Source organism: Gigantopelta aegis, chromosome 9 (assembly GCF_016097555.1).
Source record: "Gigantopelta aegis isolate Gae_Host chromosome 9, Gae_host_genome, whole genome shotgun sequence".
Lineage (NCBI taxonomy): Eukaryota > Metazoa > Mollusca > Gastropoda > Neomphalida > Peltospiridae > Gigantopelta > Gigantopelta aegis.
Genome location: NC_054707.1, coordinates 51,750,810 through 51,770,996, shown reverse-complemented (window position 1 = coordinate 51,770,996; position 20,187 = coordinate 51,750,810). Strand labels below are relative to the sequence as shown.

The 20,187-nt window shown below is 39.6% G+C and overlaps 1 protein-coding gene across 1 annotated transcript in view; it reads left to right on the top strand.

The window, feature by feature from the left end:
* Positions 1–20,187, top strand: part of LOC121381631 (tyramine receptor tyra-2-like) — a 61,762-nt gene that overhangs the window by 32,208 nt on the left and 9,367 nt on the right. Inside the window, exon 2 of the mRNA XM_041510966.1 lies at positions 2,830–2,932. Within this exon, the coding sequence (XP_041366900.1) occupies positions 2,830–2,932 (103 nt within the window). The remainder of the gene's footprint in view (positions 1–2,829; positions 2,933–20,187) is intronic.

Sequence of the window (20,187 nt, the reverse complement as noted above, 5' to 3'; positions counted from 1 at the left end):
TATACGCTCGATTCGTCGCCTGTTCGGCCATTGCCCGGCAAACCACAAACAACAGCCTGTTGTCAATTTCAGTTAACAGGCGCGTTTGCGGATTTGAAATTGTAGGGTTCGTCTCAAAAAATGAAATGAGAATTCTTGCGCTGTACAAAGAACGTTCGGTTGAGGATACGTACTATTCTTTCGTTAAAACCAGTATTGATCTTGATAACGTACTATCGACAATCGTACCTTCCTATTTAAGAATTAATATTTTATAAAGTGTTAGTAGAACTTTCAAAGTTTAGTTTGTATAACATATTGATCATGTATATATTTTTAATAAAATATACTAAGGTAGAAAATGACCGTTTTCACTTTTTAATTTTACGTGTGGTAAAATCGACAAATTCAAATAAATATTATTTCGTTTGGAAAGGGTAAAATTAGTTTTTTTTGTTTAACGACATCAGTGTTAGAGCATATTGATTTAATAATCATCTGCTTTTGGATGTCAAACGTTTGGTAATTTTGACATATAATCTAAGAGAGGAAACTGGCGCATGTGCAGGGGGAAGGGTATTGGGAGTCGAAACCCTTCCCTGACCAAGAAAAAAAAAATTGAAATATATTTTCTGGGGGAACATGGCCCCATATAAACTTCGCTCAATGCAGTCTATAACCCCCAACCCCGCTGAAATCCCTGCACACGCGCCTTGGAAACCCGCTACATTTTAAAAATATTGTATTTTTTATTTATTATTTATTTTCAGCAAGGGATCATTTATATGTACCATCCCACAGACAGGATATCACATACCATGGCCTTTTATATACCAGTCAAGGCGCACTGGCTGGAACAATCCCGCCAATGGGGATCGATCCTAGACCGACCGCGCATTAAAAAAGCCCCACCACATTTGTTGGTCTTAGTAATGAATAGAAATAACATATAGTCTTCATAAATGTTACGTATATCGAACATACCGCCCTCTTCCTCTACCCCTAGAGCGTTACGTAATTATTAACACCCCCTTACATGTAACGCGTATGCCAACCGCTGGTCACTGTCAAAATTTCAAGGCAAATCCCCCACCGACCCCTGGAAAGGTATTGCACCATACCTCTATGGATATAAATATATTTTGGAGGTATGAGACGACCCCTCAATCAAGACAGTTAAATTTGTTCAAAATCACGTGAGAAGCTCAGCGCCTGCGCAAATCGCGTAAATTGAAGAAAACCAAGCTGGCCATTGGGTTTGCAGTTGACCTAGATAATGTAGATAAGCGAGCATTGCGAAACTATAGCGATGTGGTGGGCCTTTTATGCACCAAATAGAACTGGATCATCTGTTCTAAATGCTTAAATAATAAAAATATTCCAGACATTGCAGCTTTAAAATAAAAATGCTTAGAGACGCGTTTTCGGGGCAGTTTAGTGTTATTTAATTTGGATGATGATAATTATTTTTTACTGAAATTAAAAAGGGTACTGAGTCATGAGAACCTTATAACACCCTTTGGATCCGCCAATGCGATCTGAAGATACATATAGTATTATAAATATTTTGTGATAGGTTCATGGTTTAAAAAAGGAGCCACTGAAACTTTTCTTTTGTGATGCAGCTTTTCAAAACTGTGGTATTAGTTGCATTTTTTCCCCAAATTGTTTTCCTTTACCTAGACTGTTTTTCGCGCTACAACGAATACGATTATAATTATTGAGTTTCCCGTAAAATGTTAACCATTGATCCCGCTAAAGCATATCGGTTTTGATATCGATGACTAAAATCACCATAATGACCATCAAGCGATTGTAAATTACTACAGTGTTCCCACATGAGTGAAACACTACACTGAATGTGTACATTAAGCCTCCCTGCGATATTTGCACCGCTTAGAATGCGCTTTATTGGATGGTCGTGCGACGTCTAATCGTGAATCTTTAATTTGCGCATGCATCGTAGCGCTAACCATATTACGAGAAAAATCAATACATGGTTTTAATTTTGAAAAAAATTCTGTTACAGAATATTTATTTAATAAAAGTTTATTTATACACTTCATCGCTTGCAATTTCCACCCACTCACATCTATTACAGTACACGTACCACATATTTTGCTGTCTGTCTTTAACTACACGTAAATTCGGTCACTGGATATATATTAATAAGAGTTTATTTATACACTTCATCGCTTTAGTTGCAATTTTACTCAGCATTTCGACAGCATCCCGCTGTCTTCATTACGGAAAAGCAATTCTCTCAGATGTTTATGTAATGTCCATATTCACCTAGGAATAGTCGTTTAATACCAATTCAATCAGGATATCAATTATGATGTTAAACGGCTATCCCTGAGTAACGATGGACATCACAAAGACAATAAGAGAACTATGTTCGCCTGACGAAGGCAGTGGGACGTTGGCGACACGTTGGGTAAACATTGTAACTAAAGCAATAAAGGCTTTCACTATTTTTGCCAGTGGTATTTCTGGAAAGTAGCACATGTTTATGATCAATAGAACATTATTTTGAATTTTGAAAAATCATTACAATTCAATAGGATGTACTCGTATTTGTAAAAAGAGACTGTTATATAAATTATTCCTTGCTGCAAATGGCAAATATAAAACGGGTTTCCTCTAAAGACAAAATTACAAAATGTTTGATATCCAATAGCCGATTATTAATAAACTTATGTGCTTTAGTGGTGTCGTTAAACAAAACAAACTTTAGCTTTCATTCATTTATTTATTTATTTATTTATTTATTCATTAATTCATTCATTAATCCATGTATTATTTTGTTTTGCTAAATCTATATGCAATTTAATTTGTGATAATTTTCAGGTCAGTGGATATTCGGTTCCACCATGTGTCAGGTGTTCGGGTTTACCAGTCACGTGGCTGTTGGAGGAACGGTATGGCTCATAGCACTCGCCTGTCTCGAACGGTTAGTAGTATTATCTTATTATTATAACGGTGTTTTCATATTGACCGTGTTACAGGTCCGAGGACTGCTGTATTTCCCCATGGCTAGCTGTACTGGCCTGAGGCAACTTCGAGGACCAATACAACCAATCGGGAGCCAATACAGACAGACGAGGGCCAGTACAAACAGCCGAGGGCCAGTACAGACAGTCGATGGCCAGTATAACCAGTCGAAGGCCAATACAACCAGTCGATGGCCAATACAGCCAGTCGATGGCCAATACAACCAGCCGATGGCCAATACAGCCAGTCGAGAGCCAATACAACCAGTCGAGGGCCACTACAACCAGTCGAGGGCCATTACAACCAGTCGAGGGCCAATACAACCAGTCGAGGGCCTGTACAACCAGTCGAGGGCCAGTACAACCAGTCGAGGGCCAGTACATCCAGTCGAGGGTCAATACAACCAGTCGAGGGCCAGTACAACCAGTCGATGGCCAGTACAACCAGTCGAGGGTCAGTACAACCAGTCGATGGCCAGTACAACCAGTCGATGGCCAGTACATCCAGTCGATGGGTAGTACAACCAGTCGATGGCCAGTACAACCAGTCGAGGGTCAGTACAACCAGTCGATGGCCAGTACAACCAGTCAATGGGTAGTACAACCAGTCGATGGCCAGTACAACCAGTCGAGGGTCAGTACAACCAGTCGATGGCCAGTACAACCAGTCGAGGGCCAGTACAACCAGTCGATGGGTAGTACAACCAGTCGAGGGCCAGTACAACCAGTCGAGGGTCAGTACAACCGGTCGAGGGCCAGTACATCCAGTCGAGGTTCAATACAACCAGTCGAGGGCCAATACAACCAGTCGATGGCCAGTACAACCAGTCGAGGGCCAGTACAACCAGTCGAGGGTCAATACAACCGGTCGAGGGCCAGTACATCCAGTCGAGGGTCAATACAACCAGTCGAGGGCCAATACAACCAGTCGAGGGCCAATACAACCAGTCGATGGGTAGTACAACCAGTCGAGGGCCAGTACAACCAGTCGATGGTCAATACAACCAGTCGAGGGCAAATACATCCAGTCGAGGGCCAATACAACCAGTCGATGACGAGTACAACCAGTCGATGACCAATACAACCAGTCGAGGGCCAATACAACCAGTCGATGGGTAGTACAACCAGTAGAGGGCCAGTACAACCAGTCGATGGTCCATACAACCAGTCGAGGGCAAATACATCCAGTCGAGGGCCAATACAACCAGTCGAGGGCGAGTACAACCAGTCGATGACCAATACAACCAGTCGAGGGCCAATACATCCAGCCGAGGGCCAATACAACTAGTCGAGGGTTAGTACAACCAGTCGAGGGCCAATACAGCCAGCCGATGCCCAATATAGGTTTTAGGACCTAGAACCAGGCCAATATGATTTTACTACGATATTGTCTGCTAACACCAGATGTACTAAAATGTATTCTAATTTGGTCGTACCACAAACGTTTTTATCCCCTCTCATGACATAAACGTCAATTTCTGGAAGGAAGATCACAAAAAAACCCCAAAAAACAAAAACAACCCACACACAAAAAACCCACACACAAAAACCCCCATGAGATAATGTTAGTGAATTTTACCTTCAGTAAAATATTATAAAACTGAAGAGAATTAAACGTTGCGCCCAAAACGAAAGGTATTTACTTTGAATTCCCGACTGGTTACATTATTAGCCCATAACGATAATAGGTATACATGGAGTATTGCCATTTTCTTTCCACTACCATTTATGTAAAATTTACGTTCTAAAAATCGTAAATGAACAATATATTATGTGTTATGGACCGATACCAACAGTAGCAAGTAGACAGGTTTTGCAGGAACACCCACAACGAAGCGATGCCGTCTTTCCAAGTTGGTCCAATAAAAATAAAATAAAAAATACAGCGGAAGTTAAATTCGCATTTACTCCCACGAGCTAATACGGGTTTTTATCGTTTTGGCCCTCTCGCAACACATAACGGCTAGCTGATTAATACGTGTAAAGTAATGGCATAAGATAATAATATGCAATAAAGTCATACGTTATTAAATGTGTCATTCAGCTCGAATGTTATAATTATACAAACGAGAAGTGGGGTGTTAATGAAGTGGTCGCAAATCCGTTATTTGCTACTTAAATAAGCTACATAATCTGCTAAAACAGTGTACTTTACATGTGATTGAAAGGAACAGTTTCTTACTTGGAGTTTTAATTTTGTACATTGGTATGTTCTTGGTTGTTCTCATATACAAACTCGACACAGTGTCTTGGTGTATGTTTAGACGTAGCCCAGTGGTAAAGCGTTCGCGGTGTATCTGGGATACATTGGGCTATTTCTCGTTCCAGCCAGTGCACCTAGATCGGCATATGAAAGGTCGTGGTATGTGCTATCCTGTTTATGGGATGGTGCATATAAAAAGATCCCTTGCTACTAATGGAAACATGTAGCGGGATTCCTATCTAAGACTATATATCAAAATTACCAAATGTTTGACATCCAATAGCCGATGATTAGAAAAATCAATGTGCTCTAGTGGTGTCGTTAAACAAAACAAACTTTGCATATTACTACATAGTACATGGCAGTTATAAATGAAATATTCATTATTCCTCAGCTATTCATTTCTGTACATTGTTTTTTTCATTGTTGTTCTAATATACAAATTCGACACAATGCCTTGATATATATTTTCAGTCTTGTATATTACTAACATTATTCAGATGGCTTCTGTTATAACATGAACTATTCATTATTCCTGAGCTATTCATTTCTGTACATCGGTTTGTTCTTGGTTCTAATATACAAACTTGACACAGTGTCAAGGTATAGTGTTTGTCTTCTATATAACTAACATTATTTAGATGACTTTGGTTGAAAAACTCATTATTCTTCGCATGCAGCTAGTGCAATTTCTCGATCATTTAGTTTGCATATAGAGCGACAATATTAGAAAGTGTCCATTGTCATGCGATAATTTAAACGTGAGGACTTATAGCATTCGCGTTTACAATGTCAATGCTTTGCTACAAAAGTGGGCTCTTCCATTCCACATAGACATTGGACTCCTTCACGCGACAAATGACACTGTTTGTGACCCCTGAGGCAGTACCAGACCACTAAATCGATTAAAGATTTGTCATTTCACTGGAAGTCCCACGTGTTCGGTTTTGTAAAATAGCCCCAGGTTTTGTTCAGTAGATTTAATCAGCGTACTCGTTTTTCTGGTTATCTTAGCTGCAACAAATTACCCATTATGTAGAATCTGAATCCAGGGGAAAATGTGAATATAAACAGAGAAACCAAGTGTAAATTATCTAATCAAACAAGAAGAGTCTAAATTTGGAATGCAACCACAATTTGTCTTGAACCTAGCCCGATGTGACGGAACATGCTCTTAATTTTGTTTTCGCCTGTGGCGATATTAATTGTTTTAGAGGGTCGTGTGCAGTTCCAATATGCACTTAAGCCCAGATGGGCAACTTGTTACGTAATACCTCCGCGCGACGGTCGTCGAGCTTTTTCTAATAAACACCCAGTCCAGGTGTGGAGGCCATGTGACCAGTAGTTACGTAATACCTCCGCGCGACCATGGAATCTCTAGCGAACTGGCGACAGTAAGTCTGACCATCTAAGAAAAATATGCCGGCGTGGTCGCTGTGGAAATATCACTTGATAGGGGGAGGTGCCGCGATGTACCCCCAGGCGATATTCGGCTTTTATGATAAATAGCTAGGGTTTTAGAGATATGGGGGAGAAACATATTGGAAGGCTTCCAGGGAACGTTCGTCCGTTTGGACTTGGTAAATATCATTTCTGCTCTGTTGTATAACCTTGATGTGATTGATGTGACTTTAAATATTTTAATACTGTATTATACCAATATTATTTAGACGGTGCTGCCGTTCATCTGACGCAGTATACTGTAGGCTCACTGTTCTGAATAATTATTAAGGCTTAGCCAGTCATCCTAGAGGACGTAGGTAAACTGTAGGTTAGTGTCTTTATTGTGATAGGTACCAGTATTAATTCTGTGTTACAAGGTTACTGAATGAGTAGTTAAGGGTTAATTAAAAATTAACTAGTTAGGAATAGAGTTGTAATTCCTTTATTAATTTAGTTCTCCTGGAAGCGTTTCTCAATTATCACACGTTACTGAATGAGTAGTAAGGGTTAATTAAAAATTAACCAGTTAGGAATAGAGTTGTAATTCCTTTATTAATTTAGTTCTCCTGGAAGCGTATCTCAATTATCACACGTTACTGAATGAGTAGAAAGGGTTAATTAAAAATTAACCAGTTAGGAATAGAGTTGTAATTCCTTTATTAATGAAGTTCCCCTGGCAGCGTTTCTCAATTATCACACGTGTGGGGGTTGTGTCACGGTGAAGTGATTAGCATATTGTGTAAACTAGACACCTAGAGATTAACTAATTAAGTGATCAGTTCTGGGTTGTTATTATTTGTTGTTGTTAATTAACTACTGCGGCTGTACATTTGTCAGCGTAGGTTAATACAGATTCCAAAGTGTATTGTGTTTTTGTTGTGTTTTCTAGTGAACTAAACGTGCTATATTATATATACTTTATACAGATCTTATCTCTGATCATACCTAGACGAGCCAGCGGGTATAATCTAATAGATATACAGTTAGGAGAGATATTTGGACAATCGTGTTTCATTCAGTTACGGGTATTATAGAATCCCCGTGACAGGAGTGAAAATTGGGGCGCTCGTCCCGGATCTGAAACGGGACATGCATATTTTAAAAAAGTATTGTTTGCAAATGGGGGCTTTATAAATTATTTTTACAAATACTAGAAAATTAATTAATAATAAGTGCGTCATATCTAAACATGGATAAGAATTTGCTGGATAGGCCTACGCTCAGTGTAGTGGAGATTAAGCGAGCACGTAAGGCCGAGTTAGTTGAAATCGCAAGTGAGCGGGAAATTGATTTAACATCAGCTAAAACCTTAGGTGATATAAAGACAATTATTATCCAGGAAGTTTTTGGTGATAGTCCTGTTATGGAAGAAAGTGAGATTGTTCCAGAGATAGAGATAAATGACTTGAGTATGGAACAACAGTTAGCTTTTAAAAAGCTTGAGTACGAAAGAGAAGAACGTGCATTAGACAGAGAGAGAGATAGAGAAAGAGAAGAGAGGGATAGAGAAAAAGAAGATAGAGATAGAGAAGATAGAGATAGATATAGGGAAGATAGAGAGAGGGATAGATAAGAGAGAGAGATAGATAAGAGAGAGAGGGAGAGAGAGAGAGAGAGAGAGAGAGAGAGAGAGAGAGAGAGAGAGAGAGAGAGAGAGAGAGAGAGAGAGACAGAGAGACAGAGAGAGAGAGAGAGAGAGAGAGAGAGAGATAGGGATAGAGAATTCCAGTTAGCAAAATTAAAAGTGGAACATGAGTTAAAGTTGAATACTGAAGAAGTTAGACGTTAGGCAGGAAATGGTTTTAACATGTCGGAGGCTTATAGATCAGTGCCTGTATTTGATGACCAGGAGGTAGAAATGTTCTTCCAACTTTTTGAACGGGTCGCTAAGCAGCTAAATTGGCCGCAGTCTAAGTGGACATTGTTAGCCGTGTCTAAGTTTAAGGGGAAGGCTAGTGTAGCTTATAATTCAATGAGTGACGAGCGAGCAAGTCAGTACGACCTAGTTAAGGCTGCAGCGTTGAGGGCTTATGAATTACGACCTGAGGATTATCGTTTACGGTATAGCGAGTTGAGAAAAACGCAGGGTCAGTCTTATAGTGAGTTTGTGGCTAAGAAGGCAGGGATGTTTGATAAATGGGTGATTTCTCATCAGGTAGAGTCATATACCGAGTTACGGGAGTTGTTGATCTTACAGGACATTAAAAATGGATTACCAGTTAGCTTACGTATTCATTTAGAGGATTGTGATGTCAAAAAGATAGAGGAGGCAGGCATAGTGACAGATGACTACGTGTTAATACACAAAGCTCAGGCAGTACAGGGTAGCTCTTTACAACAGGGTGATAAGAAGAAATTTCAGCCAGGTTTTTCCCGGGAAAGTAACTATCGGGGAGAGTCATCTAATTGGTCAACTAGTCAGGCAAGGAATGCACCTGGTGGGCAAAGTAAGGATAAACCTGCATTATCAGCCAATGCACGAACTTTTCGTCCACATTGCAGTTACTGTAAAAAGGATAACCATCTTGTCGGGGACTGTTTTAAAAGGAAACGCGATAATGTGCAAGTGGTCGGTTTAGTGAGGTCAGCTCCGTTATCGAGAGAGTTAATGGTTAGTCCCATGGCAGAGAAAGTAAACCCGTATGTGTCCACTGGTATGGTTTGTGATGTGAAACAAGAATTGAGTCCTAAGGCAATATCAATCTATAGAGATACCGGGTGTAGTCAGTCGCTGATAACGCAAGAGTGTTTAGCTGGTATTGAGAAGTCAGATACAGGACGTAGTTTGGCTTTAACCTCAGTTACTGGAGAAAATATGGTTGTCCGGTTACATAACGTTTTCTTGTGTTCGAAGTTTGTGACGGGACCAGTCATTATGGGTGTTGTGAAGGACTTGCCTTTTGAAAACATAGGAGATTTGTTGGGTAATGATTTGACTAGTCAATGTTGTTAGCCGCAATGTGACCAATTGTTAATTGAAGACAGACCTTTACCCATAGAAGAGTGTGAGGTTGATGAGACTAGATATCCTGCGTGTGTAATGACTAGGGCTATGGCCAGAAGGGTAACACGAGACGCAGAGGATATTTGTGATTTGTCTGATACGTGTGTGAGCCATGAAATTGGAGTGGATGAGGTTATCAGTAAAATGGTAGATAAGTCAGCTGAGGAATTAAGTGTGGTGGAACCTGTTGACCTCCCGCAGAGAGGAAATGAACCAGTTGTGTTTGATAGGGGGGACTTACCTTGTAATAGACAAGAGTTAATCCTAGAGCAGGGCGCTGATCCAAGTTTGTTGGCAGCTCGCACTACATTGTTAACTGAGGGTGAGATGGAGGATCAGATGTCAGGTTATTATATGGACAAGGGAGTATTAATGAATAAGAGTGTGGAAAGGGTTGTGCCTGATAGTGAGGAATGTGTGACAAGATGTAGAATTGTGGTGCCCTCTAAGTACCGTCCGTCATTGTTATTGTTAGCACATGAGGACGTGTTTGCTGGCCACTTAGGGCGGAATAAAACTCATTGTAAACTTGCCTCAGAGTTTTATTGGAAGGGAATGTTTGCAAATGTCAGTAAGCATTGTATGTCATGTCATGTGTGTCAGGTTGTGGGCAAACCAAATCAGCTAATTCCTCCCTATCCCCTGCAGAAGGTTCCCATAGTTGGGGAAGCTTTTTCAAAAGTGTTGATAGATGTCGTGGGGCCATTACCGAAAACGCGTTCAGACAACCAATTCTTGTTAACAATTATGTGCTGAACTACGCGTTTTTCAGAGGCGATTCCCTTAAGGAAGGTTACTGCGTCTGTTGTAGCTAATGCGCTGCTTAAACGTGCTATATTATATATACTTTATATAGATCTTATCTCTAATCATACCTAGACGAGCCAGCGGGTATAACTGCCTGTTAAAGAGAGATCTAATAGATATACAGTTAGGAGAGATATTTGGCCAATCGTGTTTCATTCAGTTACGGGTATTATAGGATCCCCGTGACACCCGAGTACGCTGACGGTAAGAGAGCTAGACGGACATTTGGACAGTTATCGCGCTCTCTAACCGTCAGAGAACAACCTATATCAATATTGCACAATCTTTACCTAACAAAACGGTAGTCAAAGATTCCCGCTCTAATACAACAACAATACAATTATGATTTTGACGTTAAATACCTTTACATCAATCATTTTCGAGTTCCTTTATAAAAATATTTTAAAATATTAATCACTAATACACACAATACAGGAAGAAACCCGACAGCACCCCCTTTCAATAATGTTCCAGTTAAATACGTAGTTTCTGACGGCTTTCTTGCTGTAGTATGTATATTAGTGATTAATATGTGAAAATGTGTTATTTTGTAGCTCGAAAATGATGCATGTAAAGATATTTAACGTCAAACATTGGATTATTATTGTATTAGAGAGGGAATCTTTGACTACCGTTTGGTAGGCAGATATTACGCAATATTGATATAGACCTTCTCTAACGGTAATTGAGCGTGATAACTGTCCAAATGTCCGTCTAGCTCGCTTACCGTCAGAGTACTCGGGCTATCTTTAACCATACGAATACGTGAGACTCAGTGATTCAGTGTAACGATTCCATCACAAAGTATACATGTAATGCATTTATCTATAACATAATACGGACTTATGGCCTTTTTAACAGTTTCCGATCATTCTGACCGTTCCTCCTCTTTTGATATGAACTGACGATCGTTATCTTTGCCGCACTTCGCAAGGACCGTTTTGCGCTCATGTCCAATTGACTACCGTACACACCTCGTGTCAATGTATTACGATCTAAGATGAATTCCATAAATAAAACATCCTTGAGAACAGTGTTTGTGATCAGAACAGAAGTGTCTATATACACGGTGATAGCCTCGCCTAATGAGGGTTGGCTATCTAGACGGCAGTCGGATTTGTGTCACCACACCCCATCTAAACTGTCCCGTACACATGGAATGAAACACCGAAACCCATGTAGTTTTCAAAATATTCCTAACCACGGATTATTTCATATAGCCACAAAAACATACATTAGCCTAACATACATGTGGAATGTTCCAATCTAATTAAAATGAGCTCCACTGGTTAATTACTATTACCTGTGGATCTAACAGCACCCCGTTGTAGCTCATGTCCAGTTGACCTTTCATTCGAGCAATCAAAACCCTACTTGCAAAATCATGCCAGTGATTTAAAAAGAATTTGAAAACATTCTCCCGAATAACGTTATAAAAGGCGAAGTGTGATTGGTCGATATTTAAATTATTTATAGACGAAATGTCACCTGGACATGGGAGTCCACGCAATGCTGTTAGACCAGTAAAGCTACTTTGAATTAGATTGGGAATGTTCTTCCGTGACAGAAGAAAACATCATCAATGTGACAACATTCTCCTTCTACAAAACCCCCCGATAAAAACACATTCACTCACCAAAACAATTTTTTTTTTAAATACCCAATCCAAACAAAACATCCCCACGCTACCACCCCCCACACAAACACACCACCACTACCACCCCCCAAAAAAAGAAAAAAAGAAAGAAAAAGGCTAGTTGCACCTAAAATTTGCAACATTACCCCAAAACTGTTTCTTTTGAGGGATTTGAAAAGGCGAGCAGCTCTCATCTTGGTATTAAGACTTGGTATCTAGGCAACTACATGATACATGAATGGCAATCAGTTCGAGAGTTCGTTTACTGTTGCAGACTCTGTGATGTAGTAGTTCAAATATTGGTGTACAGCCCTCTAGGTTCTGGTTTCATGTCCCAACTCTACCGACTCTAACCCAGAGTGAGATTTACCAATTTCGTGGAAAGATGTGAGGCCTTTACACCGTTCTCTCATTTACCATCATGGCAGGTCAGGTCAGGTCAGGCCATAGGTTTTAACGTGCACATTCAGAGCAAGATGTTGTAGCGCACGCCTGTCATGGGCGCAGGTGTCGACGTACGCCGGCTCGTCCGTTCAGGACAGGAAAATCACCATGGCGTGGAAACACAACCCATATAGCAGAGGTGTGTCCAGAACAGCCGTCTTAAATCTTTGTTAGCTATATACACGAAAAATTAAAAACAATAAATAAATTAAACGCTCCATTGTGGTGGGGAATAGTCGTCTTTCAACATCTAGCTTAACCTAACAAATATTGATCCCAACGAATAAATACAGGGCCGTAGCTAGGATTTGTTCGGGGGGGGGGGGGGGGGTCAACTGAGTAGTTAATAGTCTAAAACTCCTTAAACGGTTAAGAAGAGAATTTTCTTTAAGTTTCTAAAAAAAAAATCTGGATTTCCCCCGCTAGCTACGGCCCTGAAGTAACACGTGGAATACTCGTATTAATGGAACTACAATCACTGGTTGGCTGAAACTGTGGTGCGAGCCCTAAAGGAGAGGAAAGGAATATTTGTTTATCGACACCTCAGCACATTTTAGACTGCGGCTATTTGCTGTTTGAAATGTTTATCTCGACATTTGATCGATAGAGAAAAAGAAAGTCCGCCGATGCCGTCATACAGTGAACCCTCAAGGAGATTTTATTTGAAAAGAGGTTTAATGTGAAAGGCATAGCATAAATGGTCCGTTCTCGGCGGTGTTGTGGTTAAGTGGCATGCTAGTAATTTAATGATTGTTTGGTGCGGTTTTTTTTTTACTGCACTCAAGGCTGGAAGTGCCCAAATCATGGCGACGGATGATGATGATACACAATGTAAATAAATCACTGGCGAGCAGCAACATCATTATCCCGACTTCTCTCTCACACGCATCTCAACATTAAGTTCTATCTTGGAGAGACAATAAGCTTAAAGGGTTTTTACCAGAATTCTGAAAGTCGGTGACTTGATAAATATTAGCTGTGCTCATAACGGGTGCCACGGATGAGGGCAAGATACGCTCACGTTTTGCGAATACCAGATCGGAGTTCAGCTAGACAGCAGAAAAGCGTCCGCTAGACTGGTTTTTGCGCTTCGTGGTAAACTAAATGGCCACGTCGGGAACCAGTCAAATAGTTTGCGACCTTGTTGGCTGAACTTGGAGCTGCTACCATCACTGTTTGCCCAATCCCGTGACGGAGGAGTGCATGTCAACGCAACTGTTTAAGATGTCCAATTATCTCTACCATGTGGATGTTTAGGTTTGTCTAACCAGTCCTTGGATTCACAGAGCTCTTACAGACCAAGTGGAAAGGATGTTTCATGCAGTGCTCCAAGTGGCGAAACGCCTGACAGTGACTTATGGAATGAAGGTTTTTATAGTTGTTTTCTTTAATGGCACCACTAGAGCACATTGATTTTTTTTTTACATTCAGTCTTAGAGAGGAAACCCGCTACATTTTCCCTATCAGTAATAAGAGATCTTTTATACGCATCATCCAATCTACTTAAAATTATCTCCACTATTACATGTGGATCTAACAGCAGCCAGTTGTAGCTCATGTCCACCAATCAAAACCTTACTTGCAGAATCATGCCAGTGATTTAAAAATAATTTGAAGACATTCCGAATTATCCTGAGGGTATACATGTTTCGTGTGAATTACGAATGCCTTAAAACATGTTTTATTTTATAAAATAAATAATTTGTAATGTAAACCTGAAGTCTGATTTGCTTCTTTTTTTCTTTTTTTATAAATAAATAAATAATTTTTAATGTAAAATTGAAGACTGATAACCCATCCCGTACTTATTGGTATGGTTCGCTGTACTGCGGCCACTAAAATAGACTCGCCCGATATTTTTAGAATTTGTATGCTCCCAAATAACGTTATAAAAGGCGAAGTGTGATTGGTCAATATTTAAATTAGTATTTACAGACGAAATGTTTCCTGGACATTGGAGACTACGCAGTGTTGTTAGCTGATTAAAATTAGTTCTACTGGTCTAAATAAGGCATTCGTAATTCACATGAAACATATCGTATACGCTCAGGATAATTTGGAATATTTTCAAATTATTTTCAAATCACTGGCATGATTCTGCAAGTAAGGTTTTGATTGGTGGACATGAGCTCCAACTGGCTGCTGTTAGATCCACATGTAATAGTGGAGATAATTCTAATTAGATTGACGCGTCATCCCACAGACATGATAGTACATACCACGGCCTTTGGTGCACTGGCTGGACTCATGGAATCAGTCACAACATTATTCAAATATCCTTTTCACTCTGGCAGAAATACAATTTTAATTTTGTTTATTAGTAAATGGGTTTTTTCCTTTAGATTGTGATATATGTAGGGGGTTACGACGTTGAAGACCTTTCGGCTACAACCGGTTATATTAGGTGCTGTGACGTAACAGTACAATGTTCTTGGGGCTGATCTTCCAATCCTATTGTAATCATAGTCATCAAACAGGTTTTTAACAAAACGAAAATATCATCATTATACTTTCTAATTAATAAAAATGTCCAATATTTAAGATCAAAAGATGAAAAAAAAATATCCAAAAGACAAGATAAAAAATAAGTTGCATTACATGTTTATAAATCAGTATCGCATATAAAAAGGTCTGAAAGGGTTAAACTAAATTAATCATATACGTGCTCGTCAACACATTTCAATCGTTCTTTTATTAGTAAAAGAAACACCACTGGGCTATTGTGTTATGTTAGTCTTCATCAGAGATAGCACCCCCCCACCCCACCCCCCCACCCCCCCAAAAAAAAAAAACAACAACAACCCCAAACAAACAACAACAACAAATATGTGTTCATTGCAACATTAATTAAAGCTATGGGTAACACAATAAATTCGCTTGAATTTATAGTTCAATTAAATGTATTTAAAATTACTGTTTTAATATTGTTCTACTTGACCGACTGACTGACTGCTGCCTGACTGACTCTCAGAAAGTGATTGATTGATTGATTATTGATTGACCGACCGGTGTCTGAAAGGTTGATTGACTGACTGATTCACTGCCGTAACCAGATTCCTTGAGTAATCGATAGTTATAAATTGTCGTTAATGAATTAAAAAGGTCATCTATCACATACGTTTTGGTTACTTGTCGAACCCCTGCATCGAATAAAAGTAACATTAATACATTTTTCAAAGCTATGAGTTTCGTAAATGATCGGGAGAAGATCAGATTCCTGCCAGTGGCTGCACGGTTGTTCGTGATTATTACGTTGACGTGAGGGTTGTAGTAATACCAGATAACATCGTTATCAAGCCTTTGCTCATAGGACAACAACTCGGAAAATATGACCAAGATTAATCAGGCGCGAATTTCCTTTGGGCACAAATCCAATCTGACAGTCCCAAGACAAGACATAAAGCAATCAAATCATTTTAGAAATAACAGCTAATCCCCACAACAGGAACTCACCCACCACCGCTACAACATGAAAAAGAAAAGAAATATTTGTCAAGAAACGGAGGGTGATGAGAGCGAGTGAGATAGAGAATGCAAGAGGGTTGGAGAGAGATGGAAGGGGATAGACGTGAGAGACACAGGGGGCTTTTAAGAGAGAGAGAGAGAGAGAGAGAGAGAGAGAGAGAGAGAGAGAGAGAGAGAGAGAGAGAGAGAGAGAGAGAGAGAGAGAGAGAGAGAGAGACACACACACACACATACACACATAACAAAAACCTACACACAGAGACACATAGACACACACAGAGACACGTAGATAAATTGATGCAACGATCCTTAAATAATGTCACAGAACTATCCACGTGGCTGAAACGAATGACTAATTTCACTGGTACGGAATTGAACTCGGGCACTGGCTTGAATGGTCAATATGATACAGTCGTCCCCTGGAGTACAGTTATTAACAAGGTAATTGTCCTGATAACATGCGCAGCGCTATTCAGGCGGTGTTGTTTTCCGTCAAATACCGCTTTATATGTTAGCCCAAGCCAGTACAAAATCAATACAGTCACACTGCAATTATATGCAAACGAGAGAAGTTGGTGATTGTCACCAACTAATGTGCCTAAACATTCAGTGGTAAACAAATACTTTACGTTATGTGTGGATGTATGTTTGTATGCCTGTTTGAATGTTTGTTTGTTTTGTTTAACGACACCACTAGGGCATATTGACTAATTAACCATCGGTTATTGGATGTCAAACACTTGGTAATTCTGACACACAGTTATCAAAGGAAACCGCTACATTTGCTTAATGCAGTAATAATCTTTTATATGCACTTTCTCACATACAGGAAAACACATACCACGGCCTTTGACCAGCTTATGGTGCACTGGTTGGAACGAGTAAAAACCCAATCAGTTTAATGGATCCACCGAGGTGGTTCGATCCTGCGACGCAAGCACCTCAAGCGAGCACTCAACCGACTGAGCCAAATCCCGCCTCACAAATTGTCTCATACCTGTGGCGCCGAATCGCCCGCAACTTGCAGCCTTGCGAAGATACGTTCTGAGCTATCGAGTCATCTTTAAAACTAAGGCTCTTAAAGGCAAACTGTCATAGATTTAAGCACCTTATTTCTCTAAAAATGGATAATAAATAAAAATTACATTAATTGTTGGAAACCAAATCTAGCTATAGCATCACCGTAACTGAACCATGATGGAGTGAAATCCATATCATCCCTCTCGGCAATTTTAGTTTTTGAATTATGGACCATTGCCATAATTCAATTATTTTTACAAAATGTCATTAATAAATGGAGTATGGTGGTTATGAAGATGGTTGAATTAAAGTACATTTAGGGACAAATCAAATTATTTTTGTTCAGGTAATACTTTGTTAGACCATTAAATAGGTCAGTGGTCTGTGACAATATGCCTTTAACTCAACCACATGCATGGGACCTACAAGCTACGCGGTCGATCCCGCTTACGTGCATGAAACAGTGGGCAAACCTGGCACTGACTAGTATTTATTGATGTATGAATATCTATATATTGTATGTATGTCGGGTTTGACTATAATAGGCATAGATGTTGTATAAATGCATACATGCTACGCTACACTATGATGTGCTGTGCTGTGCTGTATTATGATATGCAATGAAATGCATCTCTATGCATGAAATAGATATTCAACGTACGAACTTATAAGTCATCTAAGGTTATGTCACTCTTGGGGTTTTCTCTGTGTTAACAATAAGTAAGTAGTTAAATAAAACATATGTTTAAGCTCTACACATTTTTAAGCATTAGCAATCATTTTCTGTCCAATTCAAATGTATCTCTCTCTGTCTCTGTCGCTCGCTCTGTCGAGCTCTCTGTCGAGCTCTCTGTCGCGTTCCCCCTCACCCTCTCTCTCACCCATCCTGTAACTGTCTATTTATCCCCTCTTTCACCACCCTGTCTATCTCTTTCATCAGCGTGTGTGTTGGGTTGGGGGTGGGAGGGAGTGAACGAATGCGTTCATGAGTATTGGATGATGCAGATATAATACGACTGAACATAATTGCGTATTACTGGCATATCAAGCTTCGGTGACCTTGAAGTATTTAACATTAAATGCAGATTCATATAATTTAAGGTCTCACTACACCGATGTCATCTGCAATTGAAATCCATGTTAAATTGCCCAACTTCAAATGAAGATTGCCAATAGCATCTGGCTGTTGTACCTGTGTAAACGGAATGCAAGTCCGTAGGAACAGTGGTCTGCCCGGACTTAGTCTCCAAGGAATGCAGGTCCTAGGTCTAATATACCTAGGAATGCAAGTCCTAGGACGTATGTTCCTTCGGAATACTGGTCTGACTGCCAGGATATCAAGTCCGGGCCGGACTTGCATTCCTGGACAATCAAAATTTAAGTCCGGTCGTACACATAAAAATTAAATTATAAATGTAAACAAAACAAAAAACAGTTTCCTTTTTGGTTTATTTAATTAACTTAGGATACTAGCGCCTCTCTTTATTTAAATATTTTCTATTTATTCGAATATTTTCCATTTATATAATTTACAAGAGTTTGTACACATTTTGTTGACCTTATTATATGAGCAGAACCAAGGTCTTTATTCATTGCGTATTGTTCCAACTAATAAATGTTTAAACATTTAAAAGTAACTTAAAAACATTTACCATAATTCGAAGCATATTAGTACTCGCAAATAAGTATAACTTGCCCATATGATATACCAACACAAAGACATTATATATTGGTATTTGATAATAATAATAATAATAATAATAATAATAATAATAATAATATTATTATTAATATTAATATTAATAATAATTTAACTATAAAAATGTGATATTTGCGTTATATACATTATTTTGTTATTACATAATTTTAAGTTTGTACCTTTCTGTCAATAATGTTGCAGGCGCGTGTACATAGGGTGTGGGGTGGAGTGGCGTGTTCTAAACACCCCTCTTCAAAGCAAATTTCTTGACCTCTCCCCTGCATAGCTTACTAAACATTTGCCTGCTTTGTCAAGTTTGCTCATTTCAAAAATTAATTTGGTCTAACATATGACATATCAGACTTTAGCCTCTATGATATCTTAGTCCTAACAAACCATACCATCGATAAACAAATATGTTAAATGGTTTTCATTAATGTTTATCAATTAATAGAAATATCAATGACTAAGAGTGGGTTTTAGCAGCTCAATGGGCTACTACACCGAATAAAACAAAACAGTAATCCCTGAACAATTATCATACTGTCAATAATATGCACACACAATTTACAAGATCCTTTTAAACAGACTAACTACTCATGACACTTTTACACCTGACCGTTTTGGTCGCAATAGGCATTCAGACTCCCTTTTTGGGAGAAGGGGTGGGGGAGGCACGCTGATCATTATTGCCCGAATGAAACGGAAATTACCGAATCTGGAACACAACGTATATTTATATTCGCATTACTACCAAGATGCTAAATAGGATTCCAAACAAATCAGTCTGCATTTTTACATGGATTACAACTAATATTGTGAGTAAAATTATGGAAATGCATGAAGATTTTAGGCCAGCTCATTTTGCCCGAACGTGTCCATTGCTCCCCCCACTGGGGGAGTGCCACCCCCCCCCCCCCCCCCCCCCCCACCCGACTGGCACCTCCACCCAGTCTCGAACGCTTATGATGTTCCTAACGGCCAGGTATAATAATGCAGAGACTCTTTCCCCAACTTTACCGGCCTCTGTGGCGTCGTGGCAGGCCATCGGTCTACAGGCTGGTAGGTACTGGGTTCGGATCCCAGTCGAGGCATGGGATTTTTAATCGAGATACCGACTCCAAACCCTGAGTGAGTGCTCCGCAAGACTCAATGGGTAGGTGTAAACCACTTGCACCGACCAGTGATCCATAACTGGTTCAACAGAGGCCATGGTTTGTGCTATCCTGCATGTGGGAAGCGCAAATAAAAGATCCCTTGCTGCCTGTCGTAAAAAGAGTAGCCTATGTGGCGACAGCGGGTTTCCTCTAAAAACAGTGTCAGAATGACCATATGTTTGACGTCCAATAGCCGATGATAAGATAAAAAATCAATGTGCTCTAGCGGCGTCGTTAAATAAAACAAACTTTACTTTCCCCAACTCATATCTTATGCTTTTTATGGTCGAAACTTTCCGTAAGGCAGTCAGTGATAATTAATTTCAAGTGTTTTGAT